General features: G+C 40.4%; 2 protein-coding genes across 4 annotated transcripts; one reads left to right on the top strand and one right to left on the bottom strand.

Moving 5' to 3' along the window:
* Positions 1–186: 186 nt before the first annotated feature.
* Positions 187–17,647, bottom strand: LOC141790224 (kinesin-like protein KIF2A). 3 transcript variants are annotated; one of them, XM_074669942.1, is made up of 21 exons: positions 17,437–17,647; positions 10,954–11,048; positions 10,369–10,491; positions 9,450–9,504; positions 8,362–8,478; positions 6,781–6,881; positions 6,540–6,635; positions 6,402–6,456; positions 6,152–6,314; positions 5,950–6,040; positions 5,756–5,819; positions 4,978–5,069; positions 4,750–4,892; positions 4,419–4,623; positions 4,221–4,331; positions 4,068–4,135; positions 3,728–3,820; positions 2,132–2,279; positions 1,488–1,589; positions 1,202–1,337; positions 187–1,100 (listed from the first exon to the last, which is right to left on the bottom strand). In XM_074669942.1, exons 1-21 carry the CDS (start codon positions 17,495–17,497, stop codon positions 1,015–1,017), a joined length of 2,205 nt encoding a protein of 734 aa, XP_074526043.1. In that variant the 5' UTR covers positions 17,498–17,647; the 3' UTR covers positions 187–1,014. The 3 variants fall into 3 exon arrangements, with proteins under 3 accessions (XP_074526043.1, XP_074526042.1, XP_074526044.1); XM_074669941.1 differs by having other exon boundaries at positions 3,695–3,820; positions 17,437–17,646; XM_074669943.1 differs by lacking the exon at positions 3,728–3,820 and having other exon boundaries at positions 17,437–17,646.
* unc45b (unc-45 myosin chaperone B) lies at positions 17,026–27,144 on the top strand. The gene is made up of 20 exons (XM_074669940.1): positions 17,026–17,239; positions 20,830–20,991; positions 21,092–21,128; positions 21,248–21,423; positions 21,711–21,800; positions 21,896–22,063; positions 22,286–22,451; positions 22,577–22,747; positions 22,856–23,027; positions 23,124–23,424; positions 23,607–23,701; positions 23,883–24,024; positions 24,108–24,248; positions 24,355–24,482; positions 24,667–24,733; positions 24,836–24,949; positions 25,035–25,150; positions 25,277–25,394; positions 25,490–25,645; positions 26,504–27,144. The coding sequence occupies exons 2-20, from the start codon at positions 20,830–20,832 to the stop codon at positions 26,774–26,776; spliced, it is 2,793 nt and encodes a 930-aa protein (XP_074526041.1). The 5' UTR covers positions 17,026–17,239; the 3' UTR covers positions 26,777–27,144.
* Positions 27,145–27,666: the final 522 nt, after the last annotated feature.

The raw sequence follows: 27,666 nt of genomic DNA, 5'->3' as shown, positions 1-27,666 counted from the left end.
AGGAATCACGTGGTATTATAGACGTCGGATGATGAGGTCCCCTCTCGTAACTACTCGTTTACTGTCAGAGGTGAGTAATTCTAGACATTTTCAGTCAAGGAGTAGGATAAAAACGGTAAAATGGAAATTTTGTCCTTCTATCTGTAGGCCTATGACTCACTGTCACAAAAGTCCTTCAAATGAAACATGAATCTTTATTACTTCATCCAGCATTACATCCGGTGCAAACACTGAGCAACATAACCAATTGTAGGTCAGTGGTCTTCACTATACATTTATTAATAGCAGATTTCCTAGTTTCATTTTTTTTAACAAAGTGTTAAACTGGGGTGAAAAATGTTTTACATTTAGTCAGTTTTTTATTCAGTGGCCACATTGAATTACATGGCTTAAACTGAAGCAAACTACATGTAAAAACCTCTCAGGAGCACAAGGAAAGAAACAACATAGTTAGAGTCTCTTAGAAGGAAGGAAAAAGGACAGTTTGTAATGAGTTATGACTTTACAATGCCAACAGAGGACCTAAAAGCATGAGAAAACTGAGGACAGTGGTGTACATACGCTATTACATAATGCACATGCAGACATGTCAGCCAGAGCAACCAGAAATCAAACGCTGGTTTTGTGCGGTCAACGTTTAAACATGTTCATTGAAGCTCTCTTTCATAACCAGGTCAAAAAATCAGTTCAAAGAAAGTACAAACAAGTATAAAAGAAAATAATTTAAGAAGAAAAGAGAAGAGACTAAATGCTCCCCATAAAAAAAAACAATCTACTAAAAGGAAAGGAAATAAGACTATTTTCCTTCCGAGTTTTCTAACAAGACCATAGTGAGTAAACAGCCAGTTTTGTTAGGAGAGGGATCATTACAGATGCAGTTCCTTGAGCCTGTTGGTACATCAGACAGTCTTTCAATTTGTGTTTTTACAGCTAATTGTGACAGCCCATGTTGTGCCAAACAACTAGTGGTTATGTTGTCGTATGTGCCACTTCCATCACTTCAGCTCCCTGTCTCTACAGAGCACGCGGCCTCTTGGGATTGATCTGCTTACTGGCCTGCTCCTCCTCCTGAAGTGCAGAGCGGAATGACTTCACTTTATCTGTTGAAGGAAAGATGGGAAATAATGAGTGTCATCACAAAAGCAAGCTTTGCTTCGATCAACATCATTTGACCAATGTGTGTTCCTCAGTGGAGTCATACCTCGAAGCTCGGTGAGAATTTCTATTTTCTGGTCTAAGATCTGCTCCAGTTGAGTGGCATACGACTCCACGTCATAATCCACTTCCTCGGTCATCTCCAGTAGCACTTTTTCATCTTCCAGCCACCGGATGGACTCCTGCTCACAGGACATACACATCAGTATATTTATCCATCATGGGACATACACACACCTGTCAACCTGCATCAATGTGAACAGAATACCCCATCTCATGACCATGGGATGGGGTATCTTTCGTCTTGTGCATGTTTCACTCAGTGTCCTGACCTGGAAAACTGCTCGGTGGTCTTCCAGGACCTGCTCCTCCATCTCCACTAGCTGAGACACTGCCTCATGAAAGGTAAAAAGCTGAGGTGACACTTCCTCCTCCTGAAACATATGAACAGTAGCATTAAACTCAAACACAGTCAAAGGTTTTGAAGCAGCACAAACTGAACAAATAACCTGCTGGAATCAGGATTTCTGTACAGTCTATCCACTTTTAAATAATTGATCTTAAAAAGCTCAGAAAACAAATTTCACGCTGTTTCACAAGCAAGATGGTCATTATTCTTGAAACCTGCCTTGTTACGTCACTGCAAGCTACGAAGCTTCTCGGTTGTAAATTGTTGCATTACAGGCTACAGCAGCTCTTTACAAAGAGCTTATAATATGTCTCAACCTCAGGGGAATGTTGATGTTAAGAAAGAGGTTGTGCTATGGTTTGCCTGTATGTTTTTGCAGCTTTTTTTTTTTTTTTGTAGAACTTTATTCCAAACTTGTTAACCAGTAAAACATTGGTCACATCATCACAAAAAACAACATTATATTGAGGCTTTCTTTTTTTAAACAGTTTTTAATTTTCCACACACTTAAAGACCACACAATGCCATCTATCTTCAGTTTGAACAGAACCGACACTGTGTACTTACATTCTGCTCACAGAGCAGTTTGAGGTCGTCTCTCTGCGGTGAGATACTCAACCAGTCCTCGTCCAAAAGGTCTAACTGGTTGACAGCGTGGATGTTGGGTCGGCCCCCCTCTATCATTTGGTTGGGATCCACAGTCAGCTCCTTCACCCTGTAGAGAACAGAAACGCAGGTATGTCAGGACTGAGTCTTTCACAGGGCAAACGTGCTCGGATCAGTTTCTGATTGAGTTCATTGTCTGAAGGGTCAGACGTGTCACAGAGAGCACAGGATGGTGGTACATGTGGCACAGATGACATGCACTGGGAAAGATGACTGTGATAGACTGTGAGTGTTGGATCATTCCATCTGCTTGTTATTAAAGTGAGCTCATACACAGATCACCTATAACATTATGACCACCTGCTTAATACTGAGTGAGCCCCTGTCTCTCATCAGGTCAGGGTCAATACTGCTCCAACCTGACAATGACATGGACTAGACTAGACCTTGGTAGGTGTGCTGTGGTACATGGCATCAAGACATTAACAGCAGATTCTTTAAGGCTGTAAGTTTTAAGGTGGAGCCTGCATGAATCAGGCTTGTAGAGTTTGTTGTAATGCACATCCCACACATGTTTGATTGGATTGGAATCTGAGGAACTTAGAGACCAAATCAACACTGTTTAGTTACTTCACACCATCTTTTTCTACACAAGACATCCAAGGGTTAGACTTTGTCCTCCACCTGCACCAAAGAGCCTTAACTGTCCATGACCACAACACAGATTCACTGGTTCTCTTTCCTTGGATCATTTGTAGTACGTATAGTTCACTGTAGACCGGGAAAAAGCCCACCGAGGCTGCAGTTTTGGAGATGAACTAAGCCAGTTGCTCAGACATCACATTTAGGCTCTCACAACCTTACCTTTATCACTTTTACTGCATCCATCACATCAATTTAGGACCAAATGATTCCTTGCTGCCTGATGTGTCACACCCACTGACATTAAACAAGACGATGAATGATATTCACTCTCCTGCAGGTGGTCATAATTTTATGGCTGATCAGTATATACAGAGGCAGAGAGAGATTACTTCTTTAATGGTTGATAAACTATAAGTTCCACACACGTGTGGATATTTAGTGTTATTACTGGTACCAAACAGAGCATTCTGTTCACCAAATAAAGATTTAGTGTTCCGATTAATTCAGACCCAGATGTTAAAGTCATCCTCAACATCCTGAGTCTCAACATTGATGGTGTCACAAAGAACTATGAAAGGTTGACAGATGGATGGATTGTTCTTTAGGGGGCAGCACATAAAAATACTGACGCTCACAACTCAGCCAAAGATGAAAGAGTAAGCTCAGGTAGAAGCAGGCAGGCTCGAGGATGAAAAGTGAGAATATCATGCAGATGAAAAACAGAAAGGATAAGACTATGAAGAAGCTGCTGAATGGGCTCATGGATGTGTTTAATGAATGTAATGAATACCTGTGAGGAGCACATGCACAGTGTGTGTATGTGAAAATGTGTGTGTGTTAGCCAATGCGTGCAGTGCTGTGCTTTGGGGAGTGCTTGACCTGCTGGGAGAAGTAGCAGCAAAGTCATCGTACTCAAAGGTATTGGTGGGCGAGTGGTCAGAGCGACTCCCCTGACCGCCCTGGGAGAAGGGGATGTCCGACGGACTAATCCCAAACTCCTTCACTCTACGCGGTGGCACAGAGGAGCGGAGAGGCAAACAGAGCAGGAGAAGGAGAGAGGGAATACAAGAGAGTCAGACAGATCTACTGAGAGAAGGCAGAGAAATTTACAACAACGCTGGTACAGCTAACAATGATCTACGCTAAAGACACTGGAGAGTAGAGAGGAGCTAACAGAGATTTGATTGCTCAATTGGTTTCTGTGGTAACAGCTCAGTTTCCAGATCACCGTAGAGGGGAAACTTATTCCCACCTGTTGGCGTAGCGTAGTGTGTTGAGGGTGTTCTCACAGGACGTCATACCGGGAGAGATTGTTGCAATCTGAGCAGAGGATATCATTGAAATGATTAACTGGTAGAGATATGGAGACACTGTTAAAGAAAGTAGAAGAGAGCCAGGAACTGACCATGCATGTGCGTGAATTTTCTCCAATGAAGGAGTCTCTCAGGACCTGGGTGAGCTTACTGGCTCTGAATGGAGTGTGAGGCTTGTTACGACCAAGAGCTCGGATACATTCCTGAAACAAGGAAAGAAGAAAACAGGTGGTGATTTCACTGATAAACAAATAGAGAGAAACTCTTTAAGATCACTTCTGCTCACAAACCTTCAGTGCCAGCAGGCTTTTGTTGATCTCAGCTCCCTCCAGACGAGTTTGGCGGTCAGCGCTCGATGTATCTGCTCCCCTTTCGTTCCCAGCAAGGTCGATGAGTGAGAACTTGCCATGCATTTTCCCCTTCCTCCGAAGAATGATCTGGAATACGGCATGGCTACGGGATGAATGGGCATTGGCTGACGTCTGACCTGATGTTCTGAGGGATGGGGAAAGATAAACAAAATGATAACCAATGAGGTAACATGGCTGAAATAACAATTGTATCATTTTAAAGCATAGGAGAATTGACTGAAAACCACAGAAAGAGTTTTTCTCATTATACCTGCAGCTGTTGCCAACTTCTATGAGCTTCAGCACTTCCTCTGTACATTTGACCTCTTTCTCCTGAAGCCCAACAACCTGCACCTGCTGTTTGCCGTCTTCCAGCACCCTCAGCTTAGCTTTACGATTCAGTAGGTCAAACACCTACAAAAACACACACAGACAGCAGGCGTTTAGGTTCAGCATTTCAGAAAGGTTCACATCTCACAGATGATTTCATATCACTTGCCTTTCCACTGTAGATTTCAAAGAAGGTTGCATACACTTGAAGATCTAACTTCTTATAGTTGGGTTTTTTCAACATGAGAAAAACATCCCGAGCTGTAGGAAAAGAGAAGAGAGATGACAAATTTAGACACTCTAATGCCTCAAATACACCAGAGACATCTGCAGTGCTACTCTGTTACCCTGCGTCTTGACTGCATTTGTCAACTCACACTGGCTGCGTGTTCGGTCTGACAAGCTGCATGACTGACAGACAGCTGGAGTCACTAGACCGAGGAGTTCCCACACTTCCCTTTCCATTGATAAATCTTTCTTCATTCATGTTGGTCTGTGAAACCTCAAACCTGTGGTCTCCTGGTCTGGCTCTGCTCATGTCTGTTTGTCATCATAGTCAGGCTAAATAGGAACTGATTTGGACACAGTCTATATTATTTTGAAAGTCACTGGGTATTTTTAGGTAGCTCCTGGTCACTACTTCCTGTCCCGCTCCATCCTCCCTATGCTGAGTTTATGCTTTACAGCTCCACGTCGAAAATGGGATAGCTGCGTATTACTTGCAACATGACAGAGCAGCCATGCAGACGTACTGCAACAGAATGAATCCAGCGTAAGTTGAAACACTGACTTGAATGGAAACCTATTTGATCTGTTTGCCGTGACGAAACGGAGACGCACTGCAGACCCATCTGGTGTATTTCAGCTGTAAGGTATCCTAATGAGGCAAATTCAGTTTTCAACTAACAAGAGCAAGTAAACTAGCATAGAGAACATCGATCACTCACCAGCTAATGCATAAATTCCTTTAGAACAGTCCTGGTTTTTCCCAGAGAAATCTCCACCCATCGTCTAAAAGAGGAGATTATGTTAAACCGTATACATAGGTCACATTAAAGGAACAACCATGGGAACATTAGACTTGATCCCTCACACATTAAGTGGTTTGGATTCTTTGAGGGAGTCATCGCTTGTAACTCACATGTGTTTTTCCACTGCCTGTCTGCCCATAAGCAAAGCAGGTCGCCATGCCCCTCTCAAAAATCGTCTCCACTAAAGGTCTGGCAGTGAACCTGCAGAGGCAAACGGCACACTCAGTCACTAAACATGCATCATCTGACCTTAGCATGTAGATGAGGTGTAACATCATGAAACAGGTCTGGTGGCTCATTGTTGCTACAAACCTGTAAACCATCTCGTTGGTGGTGCTGTCGTCGAAAGCATAGTCAAAGCGGAAGGTCTGGTTCTCCAGGTAGCGGGTGAGGTCAACTTTTTGCTTAGGTTCATGAACCATAACCACATCTTTACTGGGGATGGTGATTACATCCAAATCCTTCACTGTCAACTCTAAAACCAATCAGAGGCAAGGTTCAACAAAATGAACACTTTGGAGAAAATACTTACAACTCCTTTATTCCTGATAGCAGACCTCACCTTTCTTGTTTAGGGGACGTTTCCTTACACAAACACATATTCTGTGCTCTTCAATCTGTAACAGAGGAGATTTTCACACAGCTGCTGGAGTTCAATTTCTCAAAAGAAGGAGAAGAAGTGATGACAAATCCTGCTCACCAGATCAGCTGTGGTCAGAGGCCGGTAGTCTAGACTGGCTCGGAAATCCCGGATCATGTACATGATCTCATAGTTAGGGATGGTGGTATCCACTTCCTGATGGATGAACAGAGACCGAGAGAGGTGTCAGCTCAGTCATCAGAAGTAAAGAATTTGTCTAAAACTTATTTCTCAATTTCAAGACAGTTATCAAGAATCAATAAATGTTTTGGAGGAAGACAGGTGAATTATATTGACGTACCTGAGCTCTCTTCTCCCTGAGCTCCTGCTGCTGAAGCCGACGCCTTTCTCTCTTCTCCTGAAGTTTCTCCACCTCCTTCACACAGTTCGACTTCCTCCTCGCTGCCATGAGGAGAAGACGGACAGTTATTCCACTACTTTTCACCGGACATACCTGCAGCCTCTATGTGGAAAGGTCTTTTTCTTTATCATCCCACTTCCATGCTGTCCCACTCTTTCTCCTCTCTCTTTTCTCTTGGCTTCAGCAGTATCATTCTCTCAGTGGGTCTTTTCCTCCTTCTAAACAGACAGGACACTTTGGTCCATTTCCAACAAAGCACAACAGTGAGCTGTGCTCAAGCACAGACCAGTATGCGGTGTCTGGAACACGGTGCCTCCAGTACAACACTGGCTGCGTTCTCCACATAACCAACAAAAGGCCTTTACAGTGTGTTCAAAATCCGCTCTGGTCATTTATTTGCATTGTTAATCAGAACTGGAGCAGAGGACTGCTTAAAGTAGGATTTTCACCTTTCCTTTCTGCAATCACTGCAATTCAAATTAGCAGCAATATTCAATCAATGTATGACATCAGAGTTAAGCCACAAGGTTATTTACCCCACAACAGCACACCCACAGATTAGGTCAAACTATTAGTCACCATAATAAAAGAACATGTGAGTATGAGTCCTCACAGAGTTAATAAAAATACAGCATTATCTGATTGGCCCTGCTACAGCCCAAGCTTCAAACTGCAAAGTCTGGATGAAGCCCTGTGATACAGTCCAGGCCTCCTGCTGGCTCCAGTCCCTGTGAGTCCACCACCAGAGCTGAGGGATTAATAATCTGCTCTAATCTGTGGGCAGAAGATGAGCTGGGTCAGCACTGGGAAAAGGATAAGGACCAGTGTCACTACTGGTGGGTCCGATGGGGATCTGTAAGGTGAGGATGGGCGATAAACGGCTGTTTCCCCCGTCTCTCATCAGCTCATTTAAAGAGGAAACACTGGAGGAATGATTTGATAAAGATGGAGATGATTGTTGCTGCCTGAGCCTGCAGGAATAACCCACAGAGCTGCAGGCTTTTCCAAGTGTCTCTGTGTGTGACTCAGCAGAAATGAGACCAGGAAAAGACAGACAGACCAACAGCAGAACAGGCTTTTTTTTACCCCGCTGTCTAATACCCGGAAAGCCTGTCTGTTGGATGGATTGTGTTTGTGCTACTTCACCACCACAGCTCTGAATAGCATCAGGCAGACATTTCTGGAGCACTATCTTCTTGTAAGACTAGAGGAGTCTCTGTTTCTATTGGGGACTCTATTAGAATCACCATGAATCATTGAGGGCAGGGGAAGCATGCAGGTGATACATACAAAGCTGTCCATACTCCTTTCTGGATATCGGTTGATGAGAGGATTCTGTGATAAACATGAACATTAGACACTCAACAGATGTGATCACTCATCCATTTTCTGTAGATGGCCTAAATCATTGGTTGAAGGAGATGCTAACAATAACTTCCTGAAAAACATTTGTGGAGGAAGATCACATTTGGATCACAGCTAAGGTTAATGTAAGACACTTGTTAGTTTTGTCCATTTTACCATTCTGCAGTTGCTGCTGTGTCTGAGCTTGAGTGGGCGGTGTAGGCTGCTGGGATGGAGGCGGGGGCGCAGGCTCTGGTTGTTGGGGTTGTGTGGGTCTGGCACGAGTCGGGATACCTAAAGTTCGAAAGCAAAAAAGTTAATGACTATTTTCAACCTGCATTTGGTCTTTTTTAATCTTGTTACACTCACATATTAAAAGTAACCCATCAAAAAAACTTATAATTAATATGATGATGAAAAATCTACTTGGACTTTGTACATCAAGATCCGGTTTGGATCTGTTGTTAATTTTGTATAATAAAGCAGAATCATTTTTGCTAGCATGTTCTTTTTGCAAGAGCAGACCAAAAAGAAAAAAAATCTTTCTAACCAGAGCCCACCACACTATACAACCACAATCCCACTACAGTGAATCATACTACAATAAGAAATCAACATGTTAGTGCTGAGAAAGTGATGATTTATTGCAGTTTTATGGCATTTCATCAGATTCATATTTCTTCATACAAGGCTTCATCAATGGTATATACTAACAGCCTCAGTGATTATGAGCTCTTGAGCTAAACTACAGCAGCATCACTCTGCAATGACACCGCCGTAACACTGGTGGGATTCAAAGATTACATGTGGCTTCTTTGGTAAGCTTCCTCTTGAAAACCGATTTACTGCCGACAATTGCAACTAAAACCAACAGAATCTTAGAGGTGTTGAAGCCAATAAATAAAAAATAAAGTTCAAATTACTGAGCTGGCTTTAAACAACAAAGAAAAATGATGTTCAAAATGAAGAGCGTAACTTGTAAACAAATCTATGCATAAGATACACAGATGGCAAAGCTGTATCCACAGTCTATCAAACTGCACTGGTTTAAGTGAAGTGTAAACTATCTTGTAATAATGAAAACTGTGACATAAGAAATAGAAATGAAATAAGGATAAATGAGATACAGTGATAGTTAGGCTCAAAAAATCCAGAATGAAGCAACTATTTTACTGGTGAGCTGTGAAAGCAACGACTGCTGATTTTCAAGGGCTTCTCGATTGGTACAGGTTTGATAGAACTGCAAGAAAACAGTGCATACAAACCTCTGTTATCCCTGGACGGAGTGTCATTCTTAACAGGTGCTATCGTCCGACGGTTCTGCAAGAGAATTAAAGTCTCAGTTGATATGATGAAGATGAGAATATTATCCTAAAATAAAAGAATCTGTGTGAAGTAATTCCTGGACTTGTCTTTTTACTGTACTGAAAGTCCCTGCTATTCAGCATCCGAGAAAGGAAACACATGATTATGTTGGTTCAGTTTTCAGCCTCTTCTGTTATGTAGAGACACAGAAATAGACAAAGCCTGAGAGTCAGATTAGCACTGAGCACAGAGGACTCCTTTATTAACACTAATGTTGGTGATGACACTGAACACATTCTAAAGTGTCCTTTTTATAAAACTGGGGCAGACCATGTCCAAACTATAAAAGGCTAAATGTTTCTGTGAGCAGGATTCCTGTGCAGGTCATGGGTTTGTTTGAACACTGACTCTCCTTTACAGTTTAATCAAATCAATTATAAAAATAATTACTGGCTTATTTACTCTATCTTGTTAGAGTGACAGAGTCCATTACTGATGAGTTTAACTACACGGTTCAGTAAATAATAATATATGGAAGAGATTACAAAAAAAAGAGTTTTTACAGTGCAGTTGTCTGTCGTGTGCGCAATATTTACCAAATAATCCCAGTGTTAACGTGGCAATGCGCCCCTAATCTTCTGTAAACCATACACAGTGTGCTTAACAGGGCCAATCAGTTAGTTACTTAGAAGGATCCAGGATCTATATTAAGGTCCAACAAACTGCAGCCAACTGCTCGAGCAAGTCCAAGTACCTCAGATGTGCTCAGGCTATACTGTGAATGAAAGTTGTAAAATGGTTTCTTTAACAGAACTACCTCATATCCCACTGATTTACTAAACCTGTGGCTGAATAAAAAAAAAGAATGCTGGAACTCACCTTTGCAATTTTGTTGACTTTCACACAGGCAGGTGTAGGTGGAGGTGGTGTTTCTGGACTAGGAGCAATTTCTTCATCTGGAGCCACATCTGGGTTAAGTGCAAATATACTCTCCAAGTCAATCTGTGCAGAAACAGAAGGGGATTAAGATTACGTGTGCTAATAACTGACATATGGCTATATCACTGTGAAAGAAAAGTGGGGTTGTTGCTTTTTAAGGCACTACATACTGTGACAAGTTTAGTTTTTTAAGTCAATGACTTGTCTTTGACCCCGTAACCCCCAGCCATGAGACTTAAAGTGGCACCAGCTTTGGCAGCTTGCTTTTTCAAAAGTGGTTTTGAAGTGTGGTTAAGTGATCTTTTGCATCTCCAATTGAAAGCACACTGTGGTTAAACAGACTTCAGTAAAGCTGTGTTTCATGTGTACACTCTGTATAACTGAAGTTACAGACTGTGTCAGCTCATGCACATCAGTTTAAGGGGCGATGTCTGGTAGGACTGTAGCACATGCAGGCTAGTTGTCTACTGAAACAAAAACACATTGTGCTGTTGATGCTTCTCACAGCAGTGAATGGTGGTTTACCTCTTTTCCTTTGGTGTCTCCATTTTCTATCCACTCTACTGTGACGCTCTCGTTGTCCTCATTCAAAGAGGTCACCATCGCCTGGTGTATACGTCCTGTGAGAGCATCAGAAACATGGTAAACACCAGACATCAAAAAGGTGGACGACTGAAAGTCTAGGTGGTCTTAAGAAAATGCCCAAACTATGGGTTTGTTTTAAGTTCCAATGATGAGAAGACAGGCCAGGGATAATTAACTTCATGTATCTTTAATTAAGTGTGTTACTTTTCTTTTTCTCTATCCAACACATGCACGCACGCACACACGCGCTGGCTTTAACTGGATTTTACTAATACCTTTTAGTTTGCATATTGGTAAAGTAATGTGGCCTAATTACCAAATCCTGATCAGATCCGTATCCAATACAGCCACATTAAATCTGCCTGTTTATCTGTCAGCAGGAAATACAGCAAGGCCAAAACGCTGGAAAAGGTTTCTGAAAACATTGTGAATCATTTTTTTAGGATTAATAGTTTTAACCACAGAATCACTGATGGTGACAGTCAGTACACATTTTTTATATTCACTGATTTTCAATGTGGTCTAACCTATATCACATTGTTGTTTTGTGTATTTAATAACATACTACAATTTAACAATAATAACACCCATTATTCCACAACACTTAAAACTAGTATACCAGGTTATCTTAGCTAATGCCATTTTTTAGAAATTCTTTAGCTTATGCAAGTGAATCCAAACATGACAGATATTCATGTCAAATTTACACTTCACAGCATTATTCTATACATCAAAAAATGATTTATTTTTAACACAAGCTGATTACATTTTGTGACTCAATATGCTGTCATGTAGGACAGAAAGATGTGTTATCATCCTGGGGATGTTAACATTGCTGAATAGCAGCAGTGCTTTAGAAGCTGCCTGCCATGCAGATGATGTTTGTTTATTTTTTGATCAGCCTTATGAGCATGGGCATCAGCTGATTCCAATTATTTCAGAATACAGTGATCTTTAGTTTTGGCTGTCAAAAATTTTCTCTAAACAAGGGAGCAACTGTTTCACAGGTTGGTTTTAAAAAAGGATCTGAAACCAGTCAATACTCATGCTAAAACTAACTAAATTACAGGATGTCAATGGTTCCCTCGTGTTTCAAGAAAAAGAGGCCAAAAAATTGGGGTAATCTCAGTATGATGTAGTGAAAAGGTTTGATAACAATCCCTTGGAGTAAACCACTAATAATTAAGACAAGCACAGCTGCTTCTTGCCTGCATGCATCTCTCCGCCTCCGTCTACACGGTAATGATACCAGCTGTAAGCGCCTGCTCAACTCTCCCATCTTTAAATATGTGGTGCTGCCTGAACGCTGTAAATTCCCAGCACAATCCAGGGAAACACCATGTTTCTTCATCTATTATTTACAGACTCACAGTGAGCAAGTGAACAGAGATGATTTTAGTCTTCTCTACTGCTGAACATTTCTCTACCTGACTTTACAACAGTTCTAAATGATCAAAAAACAAACATCCTGCAAAACCTTTGAAACAGGCAGATTCTGGAGGAAAGGAAATCACAACGAATGCATTTTTATGATCACAAGTCTGTGTTTTAAGAGGGTAGTTCCTGTGCGTTTACAAGACAAATCTCCCTAGTACATTAACTCAGGGGTTCCCAAACTCTAACATGCTGAGGCCCACCAAACAGCATTTGCCTCTAGCCAGGGACCCCTTTTGGAAAACAACGACTATGCTTCAAAGAATGGAAAGTCACCTTTAACAATGTATTTCTTAACTTTTATTCACTTTTCAATTATTATTGAGAATAAGAAACTACAAACAAACGCCATGATTATGGCACTCTGCGTGTTACACCTTCAGGACAAATTTTTATTAAATAAAATACACCAGTTTCTATTTTTTCTCCTTCCTCCAATTTTCTGAGCCCCCCCCCTAGTGCCTAATGCTGCATTAACTTATGCATATATTTAATAAATTCAAATAAGCAATCCAATAACTGTCACTAGCTGCAATTTTGGGGATGTCAATATTTTGCAGACTGTCTTGCAATGAATCATACTTTATAATATTAGTTTGATCACAATAAAATCATGATCCAACAAATATTTCTCATTTCTAGTGAAAGCACCATTAACCTCTTAAGACAAGGCGTCCACATATGTGGACATTACATTTCTGCCTCCCAGAGCTTTGACCTATTAGACACATTTAGGGACACTGCCCACATCATCTTTTGGTAATATCACAACATTACGCCCGTTTTAGTGAAAAAACACCGTATTTGAATACAATCACACTAATAACAAACAACTATTGGAGAACTCAAAACGAAAGTAATCAATCTTTCTGTACAAAGACCAAGTTTAGTTATTATACTTTTCTTGCTCCCAAATAGCAAGGTAAATTAGAAAATGTACACCAGACAAAAGCTCGGGTCTTAAGACTTTAACACTGTAATAAAAAAAAACAAATAAATCATTGTAACGACTTCTCTAACAACCCAGTCATACCCTGTCTCTTCTTAGAAAAGCAAGGTGAGGTTAATAAATGTGAGTTGTGTCTCAATTAAGAACAAGTCTGAAGTCTTCAGGTCTGATCATATCTAAAGCCCTGCTCCTATGATTCATGTCATTATCATATTCAAATCTGCAAGTCTTCTCGTAGATGCCCTGTCATAAGGCATCTGCAGTTGTTTTTGGTTCTGCACACATTGAAGGTCTCCTTTTATTTTTTCTTCACTGCAGAAAGGCAGACAGGTGTGAAAATATGTTTTCAAATAACCAACTGTTGAACTATGATTTGGTAGGTTACAAAAAAACCCTGGCAGCAGTAAAGGTGACTTGCAGACAGACATGTTGCTTAGTGTTTGAGAGCATGCCATGCTGCAACAGTCAACACAAGGTCAGGCGAGGCCCTCTTAATCCCTGCTGCTTCCTGCTAATGGCTCTTAGCTGGTGATAAAAAAACAGACATAAAGAGAATATGACTCAGCTCATACAGTTACTACTGAGTTCAATCACATGCTGAGTAAACAACAACAGAGCAGACTGAGACGCCAACTTCCTCTGATCTACTTGTTTAAAATTCTTATTCCTCCAAAAGCAACCAGCAAAGATTCAAAGATTATTATTATACTACAGGGTTTGAAAGATAATCACACCATCAGTAAACACTTTATTTTGCCGGTCTCATTTGGAATCGCAATGGAGGATAAAGCAGGTGAAACCAGCTTGACAGAGAAGTGTTACATGTGATCTGTTTCTTTACAATTCTGCTGACCAGGTTTTTTGTGTGAGCACATTTTAGACCACAATTTGTACTCACAGCGCTGCATCTCTACTCTTACACAAACTTCTTCCTTATTATCATGTGGTGACTACATATAGTGACACTGATAGCGATATAGATGAGTGAGCACAAGTCAAATAAAACACTGACATGAGTAGAATATGTGACCAATACAGGGATCCAGATTTAAACACAAAAGAATCCTAAGCAAAGTCAGAGCTTAAAGAAAAATCAGTTAGCATGGGGACCTGAGGGCAGGTAGTGTTACCATGCACACCAATGGGCCAATTGGGTTTGTCCAACCTGTTGCAGACAGAGCTAGCTCCATGCTATCACCAAGGCACAGTTCATACTGAGAGAACTTTTTACATCTACTCCCGGAAACGGCAGGGTGTTGTAATACAAAAGGTGTTAATACTGAGGATTTTTTAAATAAATGATGTTACTGTCATTGTTTAAAGAGGGGGTATTCTGCTTTCCCAAATTTTTCTATGTATCTTCAAATATGTATAGAAATCCCAAAATCAGAATCAGAATCATAAATCTCTATCTGCATGATATTCAACATGGATATAAAATAACAATACTTGCTTTTCATATTACACATGGGCAAATTTCAAACTGCTATATATTCATTTGTTGTAAAAATCCCTGAATCAGTCTGTTCTAATTAAAATAGGACGAGATCTTCATGAAATCTTCATGAGACTTGCTGAAATGATTATGTCATGAGATTTCCCAACTGGTTTATGACACAACAGGCCTCCAGAGGGCTTGCCAATCAAGGAGTTTGTGTAGCAGGAACCCTTAAAGAAACAGCAGCTCAAATGGACAGAGGCTGAAAAGGGTTTTCTAAAACACCAGTATAAAAGAAAAAAGCTTTTTAAAGCTGTATATCATGTAAAGCTACTACAGGGGTGACAGCAAGACAGTGTACATCAAAAAGAACATATATCCCCTCTTTAAATAATTAATCAGTCAATAAAACAATTTGACCCAAGACTGATTTTCCTAAAAAACAGTTCACAGAATCACCAAGATAGACTTTTCCATCCTAATCTGACTATCTGGCATGGGAAAGTGATTGAGTAGCATCTAAAGAGTAAAGTAACTAGTGATTTTATCCATCATTCTAACACAAGGGCTGTTAGATTTAAAAGGATAAATAACACTGTGTCTAGCATGTGGCTCTACCCATGAACAAACATACTCCAATATCTGGTAACGTAGGTTACATGGCAGTCACATGGTGACTCGTCTTATAGCAGCTGATATGCAGATTAGGTGTAACTAAATGAACTGCCCACTGTGTCCCACTTTTATACTAAAACCTGGTTGGATGATTATGCTGACACTTCCCAATAGTCAAAGGGGCTTAGGAGAGGGCGATTCAATCACTGCTAAGCCTGAGAAACAAACAAAGCCTTGGGAGCATCAGTTTCACAACAAAACAATAGGCAGTCATTGATGAAACTGTGTCAACACTTCGCAGATCGAGAAAAACTCTACCATACTTCAATATACAATAATTACATTGTACAAAACTGAATCTCTATGTAATAGATCATCTCTGATCATATTTAAACAAGTGATAGAGCTGCTAAAGAACACCATGACAAATAACTAACAATCCCCAAAGAACAGCAAAAAGTACTTTTTGTGAGACAGGTCTCTCATCAGGCATGACTGTGAAAGGGAAAAAGTCTCAGATTAAGCAGGAGAGAGTCCTGGCAGAGTTGAGGGAGCTGGCGGCAACAGATGGGGTTGTGGCTAATGGCCTGAATCTGGCTTGAATCTGAACCAGCCTCGCCACCAACCCCCCAGAGATCGGGCAATCCCTACTCTGGATGCATCACCAACCAGCAGGGAAATTGACAGAGCTGCTTCCTCCCCTACTGTTTGCATGATGTGTCTCTCACATCTTGCTCCTGGGTTAAGGGTACAAATTTATTCTGAGCAACTGCTTCAGGGAAACAACAGTTAAAAACACACCCTTTCAAAGAGACAGTTTACCTTCAATCCAGAGCTTTGTTTAAAAGACTATTTGTTGTGTCAGGGTTTTGAGTCAAACAGTATACTGGGTGGAGCCCGATCCTGGAGGGCCAGCAGGAATGACACAAACTTTTCAGTCATCTTTGGCTTATGGCCCTGGAGCCATGCTGAATATCCACAACATGAATGCAAAATAAAGCTGACACTCACAAAAGAAGATGCAGCAACATTATCTATGAACCACTGGAATGAATTGAAGTTCAAGGGGAATTTATTATAAAGAAAGGTTTTTTAATTGGGATTTATTTACAATATACAGCTGTCCTTAATAAGTCCAGACCTACCTGGGTTGTTTCTAACATTAAATTTGGATTGACCCCTCACGTATGCTGACTTACAGTAACGTCTACTAAAGATGACTCCTCTCCTTGGCCCAAGCAATTAAGTAATTAGTTATCTTTGACTTTAATGAAGTGGTACTATTAGATGACGACAGGGGAATGGGGTGAGTCTGTTTGTGCAGCCACTAATTAAAATTCAGACTATGCTGAAACACAAGTCTTAAAGGATGATTTTTTGATAATAAGAGGGTTCCCATAACAACCAACGTACACCATCAAACAACTGGTAATTGTAACATTTGCTCAATTAACCCCTTTAATAAACTCAAACCTGGCCTTTTGGGGGGATTTTTTAAGCTTCACGAATTTTTGCTGGGTGTCAGTAAAAAGCCGGTAACATTAGCTTGCGCTAGCCGTTGAGCTAATCTCAAGCTAATGTTGCTCCCTGCTGAACTAACGCTAGCTTTGGGAGGCGACTTAGCTAGCTTGGCTAAGTTTGAATTTGAATGCCGAGTTAGTATTGATGATTTAATTAATCGTGTCTCAGATCAATTACAATTCAACTCTAAGCATCTTATGTTGTCAAGCCATGGATATACAGCCAACAGCAGATGCGTAATGGATTTACACGGACGCTAGCTAACAAAGGTAACTGCTCATTCAAAGGCTTTGGCCATGTTGAGGCACTCCGCCCTGACAGCTACCATTAACGTCTCCGTGCTGCTAACGTGAACGCTACGCTCTGCGGGCACGAACAACGGTTGCTGTATTCAACAGCACCGCAGCAACAAAGCTACCTAAACAATTTACACAGTGCGACGAGGAGAGAATAGATAGAAACTTACCATCACTGCGCTTTATCTCTACATAAGTACCGACGACAATCTTCCCAAAGCCCGACGCCATTCTACATTACTTCAGTATTCAATAAAACGGGGCACCAGACTTAAACAAGCCGGTAAAAACAGCTTATTGTGTTTGGCAGTCTTTGGCCGGGGAGGAAGATGCAGGCAACAGAGTAAGCTTGCTAGTGTTACGTAGCCACCGAGGATAGCAAAGTGTTTCCGGTGTTCTGTTGAAATATGCTGCTTTGTCAAAAATCCTACCCCAGCATGAAAGGGTAATATGCCTTATTTGTTTTCATTAACAGACATGCATATGCATCATAAAAAAAGACTTGATCGTTTTGATACTGTGTTTTAACACTTCTTTCGGAGATTCCACGCGGAGTGGATCTAAATGCCCCGAATGGTTGCAAGTTTGGGATTATGGGCATGCGTACAGTAATTTACTGGCACATCTCGATAGGAAGCGGTATTCAATACAACACCACTCCCCTGTTTCAAAATTAAATATGGCAAATTTTGACTCGCAATTCTTACTTTCTAACCAGTGGAATCTTTGCTTCTGGTTGAACTGGAGCAGTTACATGCAGATAGGTTCTCGTAGGAAGATTTTTTTAAAAACATAAAGTAAGTTGAGAGAAGAGACATGCCCTAGCAACATTTTGTAAATTCTGTGGCAGCATACTTCGGATGCAGAAAGGCTGCGACACGGATAAAAAAAAAGTCGTTCGATACCATTGTGTTTAACATCATGTTTTTAATAGGGGACTTGAAATTCAATGAAATCTCAATGCATCAGTGAAAACTTCTACTGAACGACTTTTGATACAGGAAGCTTTTGCTATATTACAGAAAAAATCCAGCATTTTGTAAGAGTAAATTTTTGTCGAGCATTCAGTGAATGGCACCCAGTGGCATAACTTTATAATCGATGTAACCCAATCTTGTAGTCCTGTGGTCTTGAGGCATGAAATTTTTACTTAAGGTCGCATCTGAAAATTACTGAAAAGGGAAAAAAGCGAGGACAGTAAGCTTAATTTAGAATTTCACTTTCGTTTTAATTTGCACTGTTATATCTGGTTAAGTTCCCGCCATGCCCTTAGCCAGACTTAATAGCTTTTTTTCAGACATTGCCCTTAAATTACTGGACAATAATTTAAGGCCTTGTATAAATGTGGTAGTTGTGTACGTGGTGCCACATTTAACCGCTCACGTGGTAGAACATAAGTTTGCTCAAAGGTTGATTGATCAATAGAGTAAAATACAAAGTTTCATTACATTGTTAGTTTTGTTCCTGCAAGCCAAAATGAGAATAATTTAAGGCTCTTAAAGAACTACTTTAAGTGATATATGGTTGGAGCTGAAAGGCCACTAGGGGGCTACAGACACTTGTATTGATCATGGGCTCAGTCAAGGAGGAAGTGGGAAAGGAAGGGTTGAGGAAGTTGCATCTTAATTCTGTTCAGTATTCACTGGCTGATGTAAGGACACTGACTGTAGAAACAGCATAAATTATGAGGAAATCCCCCTGATTCTGTTTCTTCTGAACTTCCCGAGGGAATCTGCCTAAGGGATTAATAAAGTTCTTCTATCTATCTATCTATCTATCTATCTATCTATCTATCTATCTATCTATCTATCTATCTATCTATCTATCTATCTATCTATCTGATGTATCATTGGAGAAGTTTTACATTTCAAAATGGCGAACATCACACAGTAATGTTTCACAAGTTAAAACTTGTATTAACTTGTATTAAATGGGTTAAACATGATTAAACAAACATGTCTTAGAACAGTAGAATTCAGAAGGTACTTTGAAGAGATTTTCAGATGTCTGCTAAAAACAACACATCCTGTTCAGGGTGTGTCACCCACCTGTGTCTGAATCTGGTGGTCTATCAGTTAATGACCCCTGTCACACCTAATGAAAAATTTAACAATTTTTACCAGGGAAAGGGACACATTTTTACATGCTTTCTTTTCATTTACCATGTCTTCAGTCTGCCCCTGCATGCACAGGTCAACAGAGCCCTTACCATCACAGTGGAGTGCCTGACCAAACACTCCAGATCCTTCTCTTTCCAGAAGCTACCAGGTTCTTCCGTGGTCCTACAGCTGTCAGCCCCCCCACCCGTCTAGAAACACCCACGTTTTTTCTAAACCCTCCTCCCACCACTTGGGCAACAGGCATTTGCTAGTGAGTTCTCAGCTGTCTGTGCCCTAAATAGACCTTATCAGGAACAGACCATCTTAAAGGGGTCTTTTTTCAGAATTTATTGAACAAAAACTAGTTTTTTTATTCACAAAACCTTTGCTATCTTCAAAACATTAAAATTGTATTTGTTGCTTTAAAACGTCTCTTACTTTATAGTGACCATTGGAGCAAAGTTTTTCTTTGCAGTTTTAGGTGTTCCTGGAGTGAACCACCTATGTGTGTAGGATGGTGCATCTAAGTTCTGCCCCACCTCATCGAGTCCCATTATAAATATAAATTGAGGTAGCGGGGGGAGGTTGCATAAGAAGAGAGATTGTGACAAACACGAGGGACTTCTGAAAGCAGACAGTTAACACAGAGCAAGACCTACAGCATCTAATCCTCAAGGTAAAGGATACTTTCCAAGAAGAGCTACTGCTTTATTTTTTATTTAAAGTGATTTTTAAATATACAGGGGGTACTTTGGATAAGGACACAAAAAGTGTGGATTGCGCTTATCAGTGGAACAGTGTCTGTCCATTAGGACAGCAGCATTTGTTGCAAGGCCTCTACAGGGGTCTGAGTCTATGCCCAAATAAGGCTTGAGGGGGGGCATGTGAAGTTAGGGATAGCATGTGCATGACCATTTGCTTTTGGGGAACCCAGGTCAGCAGGACACTGATTAGCAGCAACGGTAAGAATAAAACTTTTTTTTATGTTATGTTGACAGATTGATAGTTGTTATTCTGCTGTATTCAGTAATGGGCTATGCTGAGTGGCACTCTTGTTTTTACTTACTAGCATGATCTTTTAAAAATTCTTTACATTACAAAAAAAAATAAAAACACATAGTCAAACTGCAAAGTTGATTCATTTTTTTTATCTTTAGTTGATTTAGAATATTATTTGAACGAAGTTCTGGTTTTCTTGCTGTTCATTTCACTTACTTCATTCACCCCTTTAGTCTATTGCCATGCGTCTGTGTCAAACCATCACTGCTAAGTTGTGAATGATACCAAAAAATCTCCCCAAACAGTCTACCGTATATAACAAAGTGGTCTCTATTTTACTTTGTTAACTGATGACTCTGACATTGGGCCTTTAGTGGCAAACACAAATAGCTATACAACTGAAACGGCTGAACACTATGGTTTGTAGAATTAATTTGCTATAACGAGTCATTTTTTATTAACCAGATGGGAGACCCACTCCAGTTAAAAGATGAAGGAAACAAACACTTTCAAGCAGGAGAGATTGACAAAGCCATTGAATGCTATTCCAAAGCCATCAAGGTGGGCAAGGACAAGAAAGTGCTCGCAGTCATCTACAGAAACAGATCTGCATGCTACCTGAAAAAGGTAAGTAGTTTAGTAAAGCAGCACAAACACTACACCGTTTGTATTTGCTGTTTTTGAGACATCTGTGCATTTATTTATGTGATTCATTTTTTTCTTTTAGGAAAGCTATGCAAATGCAGCATCTGATGCATCTAAAGGTAGAGTAATAAAGGCACAGGGAACCAAATGATAGCAGCACAGACACAAAAACTGTTGGATTAAATCTACTTTTCAACTTACACTCACATGCTCATGATGATTCATTTTCCTTTGAAAGCAATCGATGTGGATGCAGCTGATGTCAAAGCCTTGTTCCGACGGTGTCAAGCTCTGGAGAAGCTGGGTAAACTTGACATGGCTTTTAAAGATGTACAGAGATGTGCCACCATTGAACCAAAGAACAAAACTTTCCTGGAGACTCTTCGCAGACTTGGGGCAGAAATACAAGCCAAGGTGAGCATCACAGATCAAGAGAACACGCACACACACACACACACACACACACACACACACACACACACACACACACACACACACACACACACACACACACACACACACACACACAAAGAAGTAAAGGATGGTATAAAACAATGCTGCTTAACACTTGGTCTTGCCACAAGTTAAAATGCTACGTGTATTCTTTGTGTGATGAGCGACCACAAACATACTGGAAGTTATGTAAATGAGTGGGGCATGTTTGCACTTGGAAATGAAAGTATCGTTTTTTCCCCCCACAGCTTAAGACAACATTTTCCACCGATTCAAGGGTACAGAACATGTTTGACATTCTTCTTGATGAAGAACTGGACAAGGATAAAAAGGAAAAAGTGTGTATATCAACAGTACAAAGCATGAAATATATGAAGTTCCTGTTTGTCAAGATGACTCACGTCACTCAGGAAACATGTTCCTTCATGGTTAGGCTGCAAACAACCTCATTGTGCTGTCCAGAGAGGAGGCTGGAGCAGAGAGAATCTTCCAGAATAATGGCGTGTCTTTGCTGCTCACCATGATAGAGACAGGCAAACCAGAGATGATCCTGGCTGCTGTTCGTACACTGTCAGGAATGTGCACAGGACACAAAGCTCGGGTGAGTATACTCATAGAAAATAGGTCAAAAGAAATTGAAAGTGAAATCGTAAATCAAAGAGTTAATGGGAAACGTCTGACAAAAGCAAGTTGTAGAGTTGTTTTCTAAACACAGCCACTGTTGAAAGTAATTTCCCTGTCAAAATAAGTGAGCATTTTAAAACTATGTGTGTTTACTTTTATCGTATAAAGATATAAATTTATTTTCATCCCTTTTAAACAGGCCATGGCCATTGTAAACATGGTGGGTATTGATAAGATGTGCAGTATCATGGCTGTTGACAATGAAGAGATTGCACTGGCAGCCTGCAACCTGTTTCAGTGTATCAACGACTCCCTCACTGGGGGAGATAAAAGGGAATATGGGAAAGAAGAGGCCTTAGTTTTGGGTAAGACATTTTAGTTCACACTTGTAGCAGAACTTAAAACAGAAATGGTTGGAACTGTAAAGCTGTAGGATATCTTTACCATAACACTGCTGAGACTATTTGTCTTGTAATTTTTCCTTTTACAGATGCATCCAAAGACCTGAAGACTATTCTTCTGTCCCTGCTGGAGATGGTTGCTAGTAAGAAGGTGTCTGGCCATGGTAGAGACCAGGCGCTAAACCTCCTGAGCAAAAATGTACCTCGCAAAAACAAGAAAGAGCCAGACCACTCTAGGACGCTTTTCACGATTGACTATGGTGAGCCAGAAAATTACAGATGATTTTTTTAAACTGACTGTCTGGTACCGCATCCTAGCCTCTCTGACATGAAATATGTGAATTTGCTTGTATGTGTTTGTTGACCAGGTCTGAAGAAAATCCTCAAGGTGTGTGGCCAGGTCCCTGAACTGCCAGACCAGTTGCCCCTAACAGAAAACACACAACTGATTGCCAGTGTGCTTCTCAACAAGCTCTATGATGACCTTAAATGTGACCCCGAGAGAGACAACTTCAGAGACCTTTGTGATGCATACATCAAGTATGTCAGACGTTGTTTGAGAATGGATAAAAGTGCTGTACTAAACGGAGCCCAAGTCATTTGTTTTATATTTGACTCTTTTTTCTCCTTCTACAGATCTAAAATTGACCCCAATGACATGGACAAGACCATCCACGCAGTTAATACCATCTCAGGGCTCCTTCAGGGTCCCTTTGATGTGGGCAATGCTCTGATTGGACACCAAGGTATAATGGAAATGATGGTAGCATTGTGTGCCTCTGAACGCGAGGTGGACCAGATGGTTGCTGTGGAGGCTCTAATCCATTCCTCCACAAAGATGAGTCGAGCCAGCTTCATCATCTCCAACGGTGTGTCACTGCTCAAAGACATCTACAAGAAGACCAAGAATGAGAAGATCAAGATTCGTGCTTTGGTGGTCAGTATCCTCAAAAAAGTTGTTATACACTGGGATTTTCTTTTTTTTTCTGTAATTTTAGCAACAGCCTGAAAAGAGTAACACATTAAGAAATACAATGAAAAAATCTCACAAGAGTTGAATTGGACTTTTCCGTTCTAAAGGATGTTTTAATATGTGACACATGTCCATTTCTTTTGCAGGGTCTGTGTAAACTGGGTTCTGCTGGTGGTGATGATTACAGTTTAAGACAGTTTGCTGAAGGCTCCACAGAAAAGCTCGCCAAGCAGTGCAGAAAGTGAGTAATTCAGCACTTATCACCTGTAATCAAAGAATGTAGAGTGATGAGGAAACTTGTCAGAAAATGGATAATGTATTTTTCAAGTTACTACAAAATTCTTTAAGCTATGTAAAAGTAGGAAGCTATAAATAATATAATGTGTAACCTGGGTTACCTGCAATCATTTTTTGTCTTCTAGGTGGCTTTGTAATCCCCAGATTGATAACAAAACAAGAAACTGGGCCATAGAGGGTCTTGCCTATTTGACTAATGATGCGGATGTGAAAGATGACTTTGTTGAGGATGAACTTGCCATGAAGGCTATGTTTGAACTGGCCAAGGTATGAAATAAGAGTGACAGACAACAGAAATCATATTGTGTATCTGAGATTCCTTCAGAAATAACCTTCTTTTTTTCTTTCAGTCCAAGGATAAGACAATCTTATATGCAGTAGCTTGCACCCTGGTTAACTGCACCAACAGCTATGAAAAGAAAGAAATTATCCCCGAGCTGGTTCAGCTTGCCAAGTTCTCAAAACAACATGTACCTGAACAACACCCCAAGGTAAATAGAAAAGGAAAGGGAAATAAAACTAATGCCTCGACAACAGTCAGTATGAAAAGTGAAACTGATGATGACATATGTACAAAATGTTTTATCCTTTGCTCAGGACAAGAAAGATTTTATTCAGAAGAGAGTGAAAAGGCTCCTGAAGGCTGGAGTCATATCAGCCCTTGCTGTCATGGTTAAAGCGGATAGCTCTATCCTGACCGACCAGACCAAGGAGATGCTGTCAAGGTGGGAGGGGAACATATGATGCTATTTATTTTGAAATTTCCATCACATCATCACATCACATAAAAGAGGCAATGCAATACCTACCATAACTGAAAGGGGTGTAGATTATATCCTGATCCCTGACCTTTAGATTGCAACACTGAAGAGAAAAAACTTTATGATTGTGTCTTTCATGTCTGTCAAGGGTTTTCTTGGCTTTGTCAGAAGATTCAAAGGACCGTGGAGTCATTGTTGCCCAAGGTGGGGGGAAGGTGAGTCAGAGATTTTTAATTTGGATGAGCAACAACTTGTCAAACTGGTTGATGCAAACATTTCCACTGTAATGTCATTTGTATTCGTCTTCTTGGTCTCAGGCTCTGATACCACTTGCCCTCGAAGGCACAGAGGCAGGGAAGGTGAAGGCCTGCCATGCCATTGCCAGAATTGCATCGATTTCAAACCCTGAAATTGCCTTCCCGGGTGAGAGGGTAAGAACAATGGACACATCATTTTTGAATTTTCCTTTTGGTTTTGACTTCTTCTGTCTCTTATCTTTCATTTCTTGGTTTACAGGTGTATGAGGTGGTGCGGCCTTTGGTGAACCTTCTTCACACTGACAGAGATGGAACGCAAAACTATGAAGCTCTCAGAGGCCTGACTAACTTGGCTGGTTTCAGTGAAAAACTAAGGTAATAATTACCACTATCACTGTTATGTTGAAGACAGTTGAAGGTTTAAGGGTGATTCACACATGTCAAGTTTTGATTATGTGACGATTTCTGATTTCAATCTCTTTTTTTAATCGATTTATTCAGAGTGAAGATTGTGAAAGAAAACGCCCTGCAAGATATTGAGAACTACATGTTTGAGGAGCATGATGAAATCAGACTGGCTGCCACTGAATGCATTTGCAACCTTGTGACATGTAAAGATGTAAGAACAGACAACCAGTCAACAATCCAAAATACCATTACAAGGTGTGGCTAGGTGTGGCTCAACTTGAAAAAATTAACAACTATGATTTATAGGTCCAGGACCGCTACCTTCAAGATGGCAATGATAGGCTGAAGCTGCTGGTGCTGCTGTGTGGCGAGGATGATGACAAACTTCAGATAGCTTCAGCTGGAGCTCTGGCCATGCTCACTGCTGCTCAGAAGAAGATCTGCACCAAAATGACCCTGGTGGTAAGTACAATTGAAAATAAATTATTTTGTCAAATCACATGGTTTTATAATTCAACATTAGCCACCTGACCCTGTTTGCACTTGGCATCAACATGAGATGTGGGTGATCAGATCACAATTGATAAGATGCTAATTGTGTAGCTAAAAAAACTGACAGCTGCTACAAATGACTTTTGTAAACATAACACAACATAGCTTTATGGGAAATTACAAGCCTTAACCACACTGCAGATCACTGCAGGAACTTTTCTTTTTCAGTTTATGAGCTTTATGCCTTACCACAGAGGTTCTGTAGCTCGCCTAGAGGTTAAAATGTGCGCCCCTTCTGTACAGATGTTGAAATCCTCAAGTGGGCAACCTCGGTAGAATTCCATCTTGTTGCCTTTTACTGAATGTCATTCCCCACTCTTTCTCCCCTGTCTTGTCCTCTCAAAAAAGACATATTAATGCAAAAATTAACCCTATTTTTGGATCTCTATTCCTTTGTTGAGAGGAGAAGACAGGGGAGAGTAGGGAGCTGTCTTAAAGACATAGAAGTCAAAAAGTAAACTTCAAAAAATAAGGTCACTGTTCCCTTTTTTCCCCATATGATTTGAGTCATCTCAAACATGACAACAGCTTCCCAGCAGGTTACTGCTACTAGCAAAAGGCTGCATCTCTTTCTGTGACCTATATTAATCAATTCATAATAATAATCGTTTCCTTTACTCATGCAAAAAACAAGGATTTTTGACTGATTTCTTTACAAGGATGAGAAAAGCCAGCTCAGGAAATATCAAAACCATTTAAACAAAATGTTGATGACTTTTGAGATTTTTATTCACAATCTTTGTCACTGACTGGCACTGTTCCCAACAGACGACCCAGTGGATGGAAATCCTTCAGAGGTTGTGTCTGCACGACAATCCTATGATACAGCACCGTGGACTTGTAATTGTCTACAACCTGCTCAATTCAGACGACAATGAGCTGGCGAAGAAGCTGATTGAGAGTGAGATTCTGGAAATCCTCTCAGTGATCGGCAAAGCTGAGGACAATCCCACGAGGCAGGATTCCATCGAGGCAGCACGCGCGTGTCTTGTTAAAGCCATGGATCTTGGTCTCATCAAACCTTTCACCAGCCCTTCTTAAAACGCCGACAAGAAAAACATGAAATGGACACTCTTTTTTTCTCTGTTACCAAGAGACATTTTTTTTTCTTTTTTAAGTTTTTCAAATCAAAAATATTAAAGGTTAAAGGTCAACCTGGCTTCAATCCCCCAAAGATAACCTCCACCAAATGGTCACATAATGCACAACACAACATTTAAGACTGATCAGTTCATGTGTGCTAGTCTGTAGCCAAATGGAGTCCAAGGCTAAAATACACCATATACACCACACTTAAAGGCTTCCTGGTAACAGTAACACCTATTCACCTCTTTCCTGTAAGATGTTACCAACTTTCAGGACTTTTTGTAATCTCAGGTTAGGTTTAATGCATCAAGAGAGAAACAACATGTAATGACACTCAACTCCTTTCAGTTCTGAGTTAAACATTTTTTATGCTTTTTTGTGATTGTATTCTCCTGTTTTGTAAGGATATAAACTACTATTTCGGTAAGAGAAATAAAACCTGTCAGAATAAACAAGTACATCTTATATCTTCGCTAATTTCAGGTAAAATCATAAAGTTTGGGACCAGAAAAAGGTCAGTTGTCTCATAACACTGTTGCTGTATAAAAACTACTTTCAGTGATACAAAAAAATAAAATAAATAGAGTTATACATCATTAGAACTGTAACAACAACATATTAACACAAATCCTTCATGTCAGCTTCACCTATACCTGTTTTCATAGTATGTTTAGGCATTTTAACTATCATGTTCATATGTTTGCCACAATATAGGTCTACCTAAAAAAAACATTTGTACACTCTTTTTGATTATATAGATAAAGAAATCAGAATCAGAAATACTTCCAGGGGGAAATTTGGAAGATACACTCCACATGGAAATCAAAGCAAACAACAAAACTAAT

Source organism: Halichoeres trimaculatus, unplaced genomic scaffold (genome assembly GCF_033239565.1).
Source record: "Halichoeres trimaculatus isolate MK-OKI-2021-1 unplaced genomic scaffold, fHalTri1.1 fHalTri1_scaffold_5, whole genome shotgun sequence".
Classification (NCBI taxonomy): Eukaryota; Metazoa; Chordata; class Actinopteri; order Labriformes; family Labridae; genus Halichoeres; species Halichoeres trimaculatus.
The sequence above is the reverse complement of the archived record's forward strand: the minus strand, read 5'-3'. Positions and strand labels throughout refer to the sequence as shown.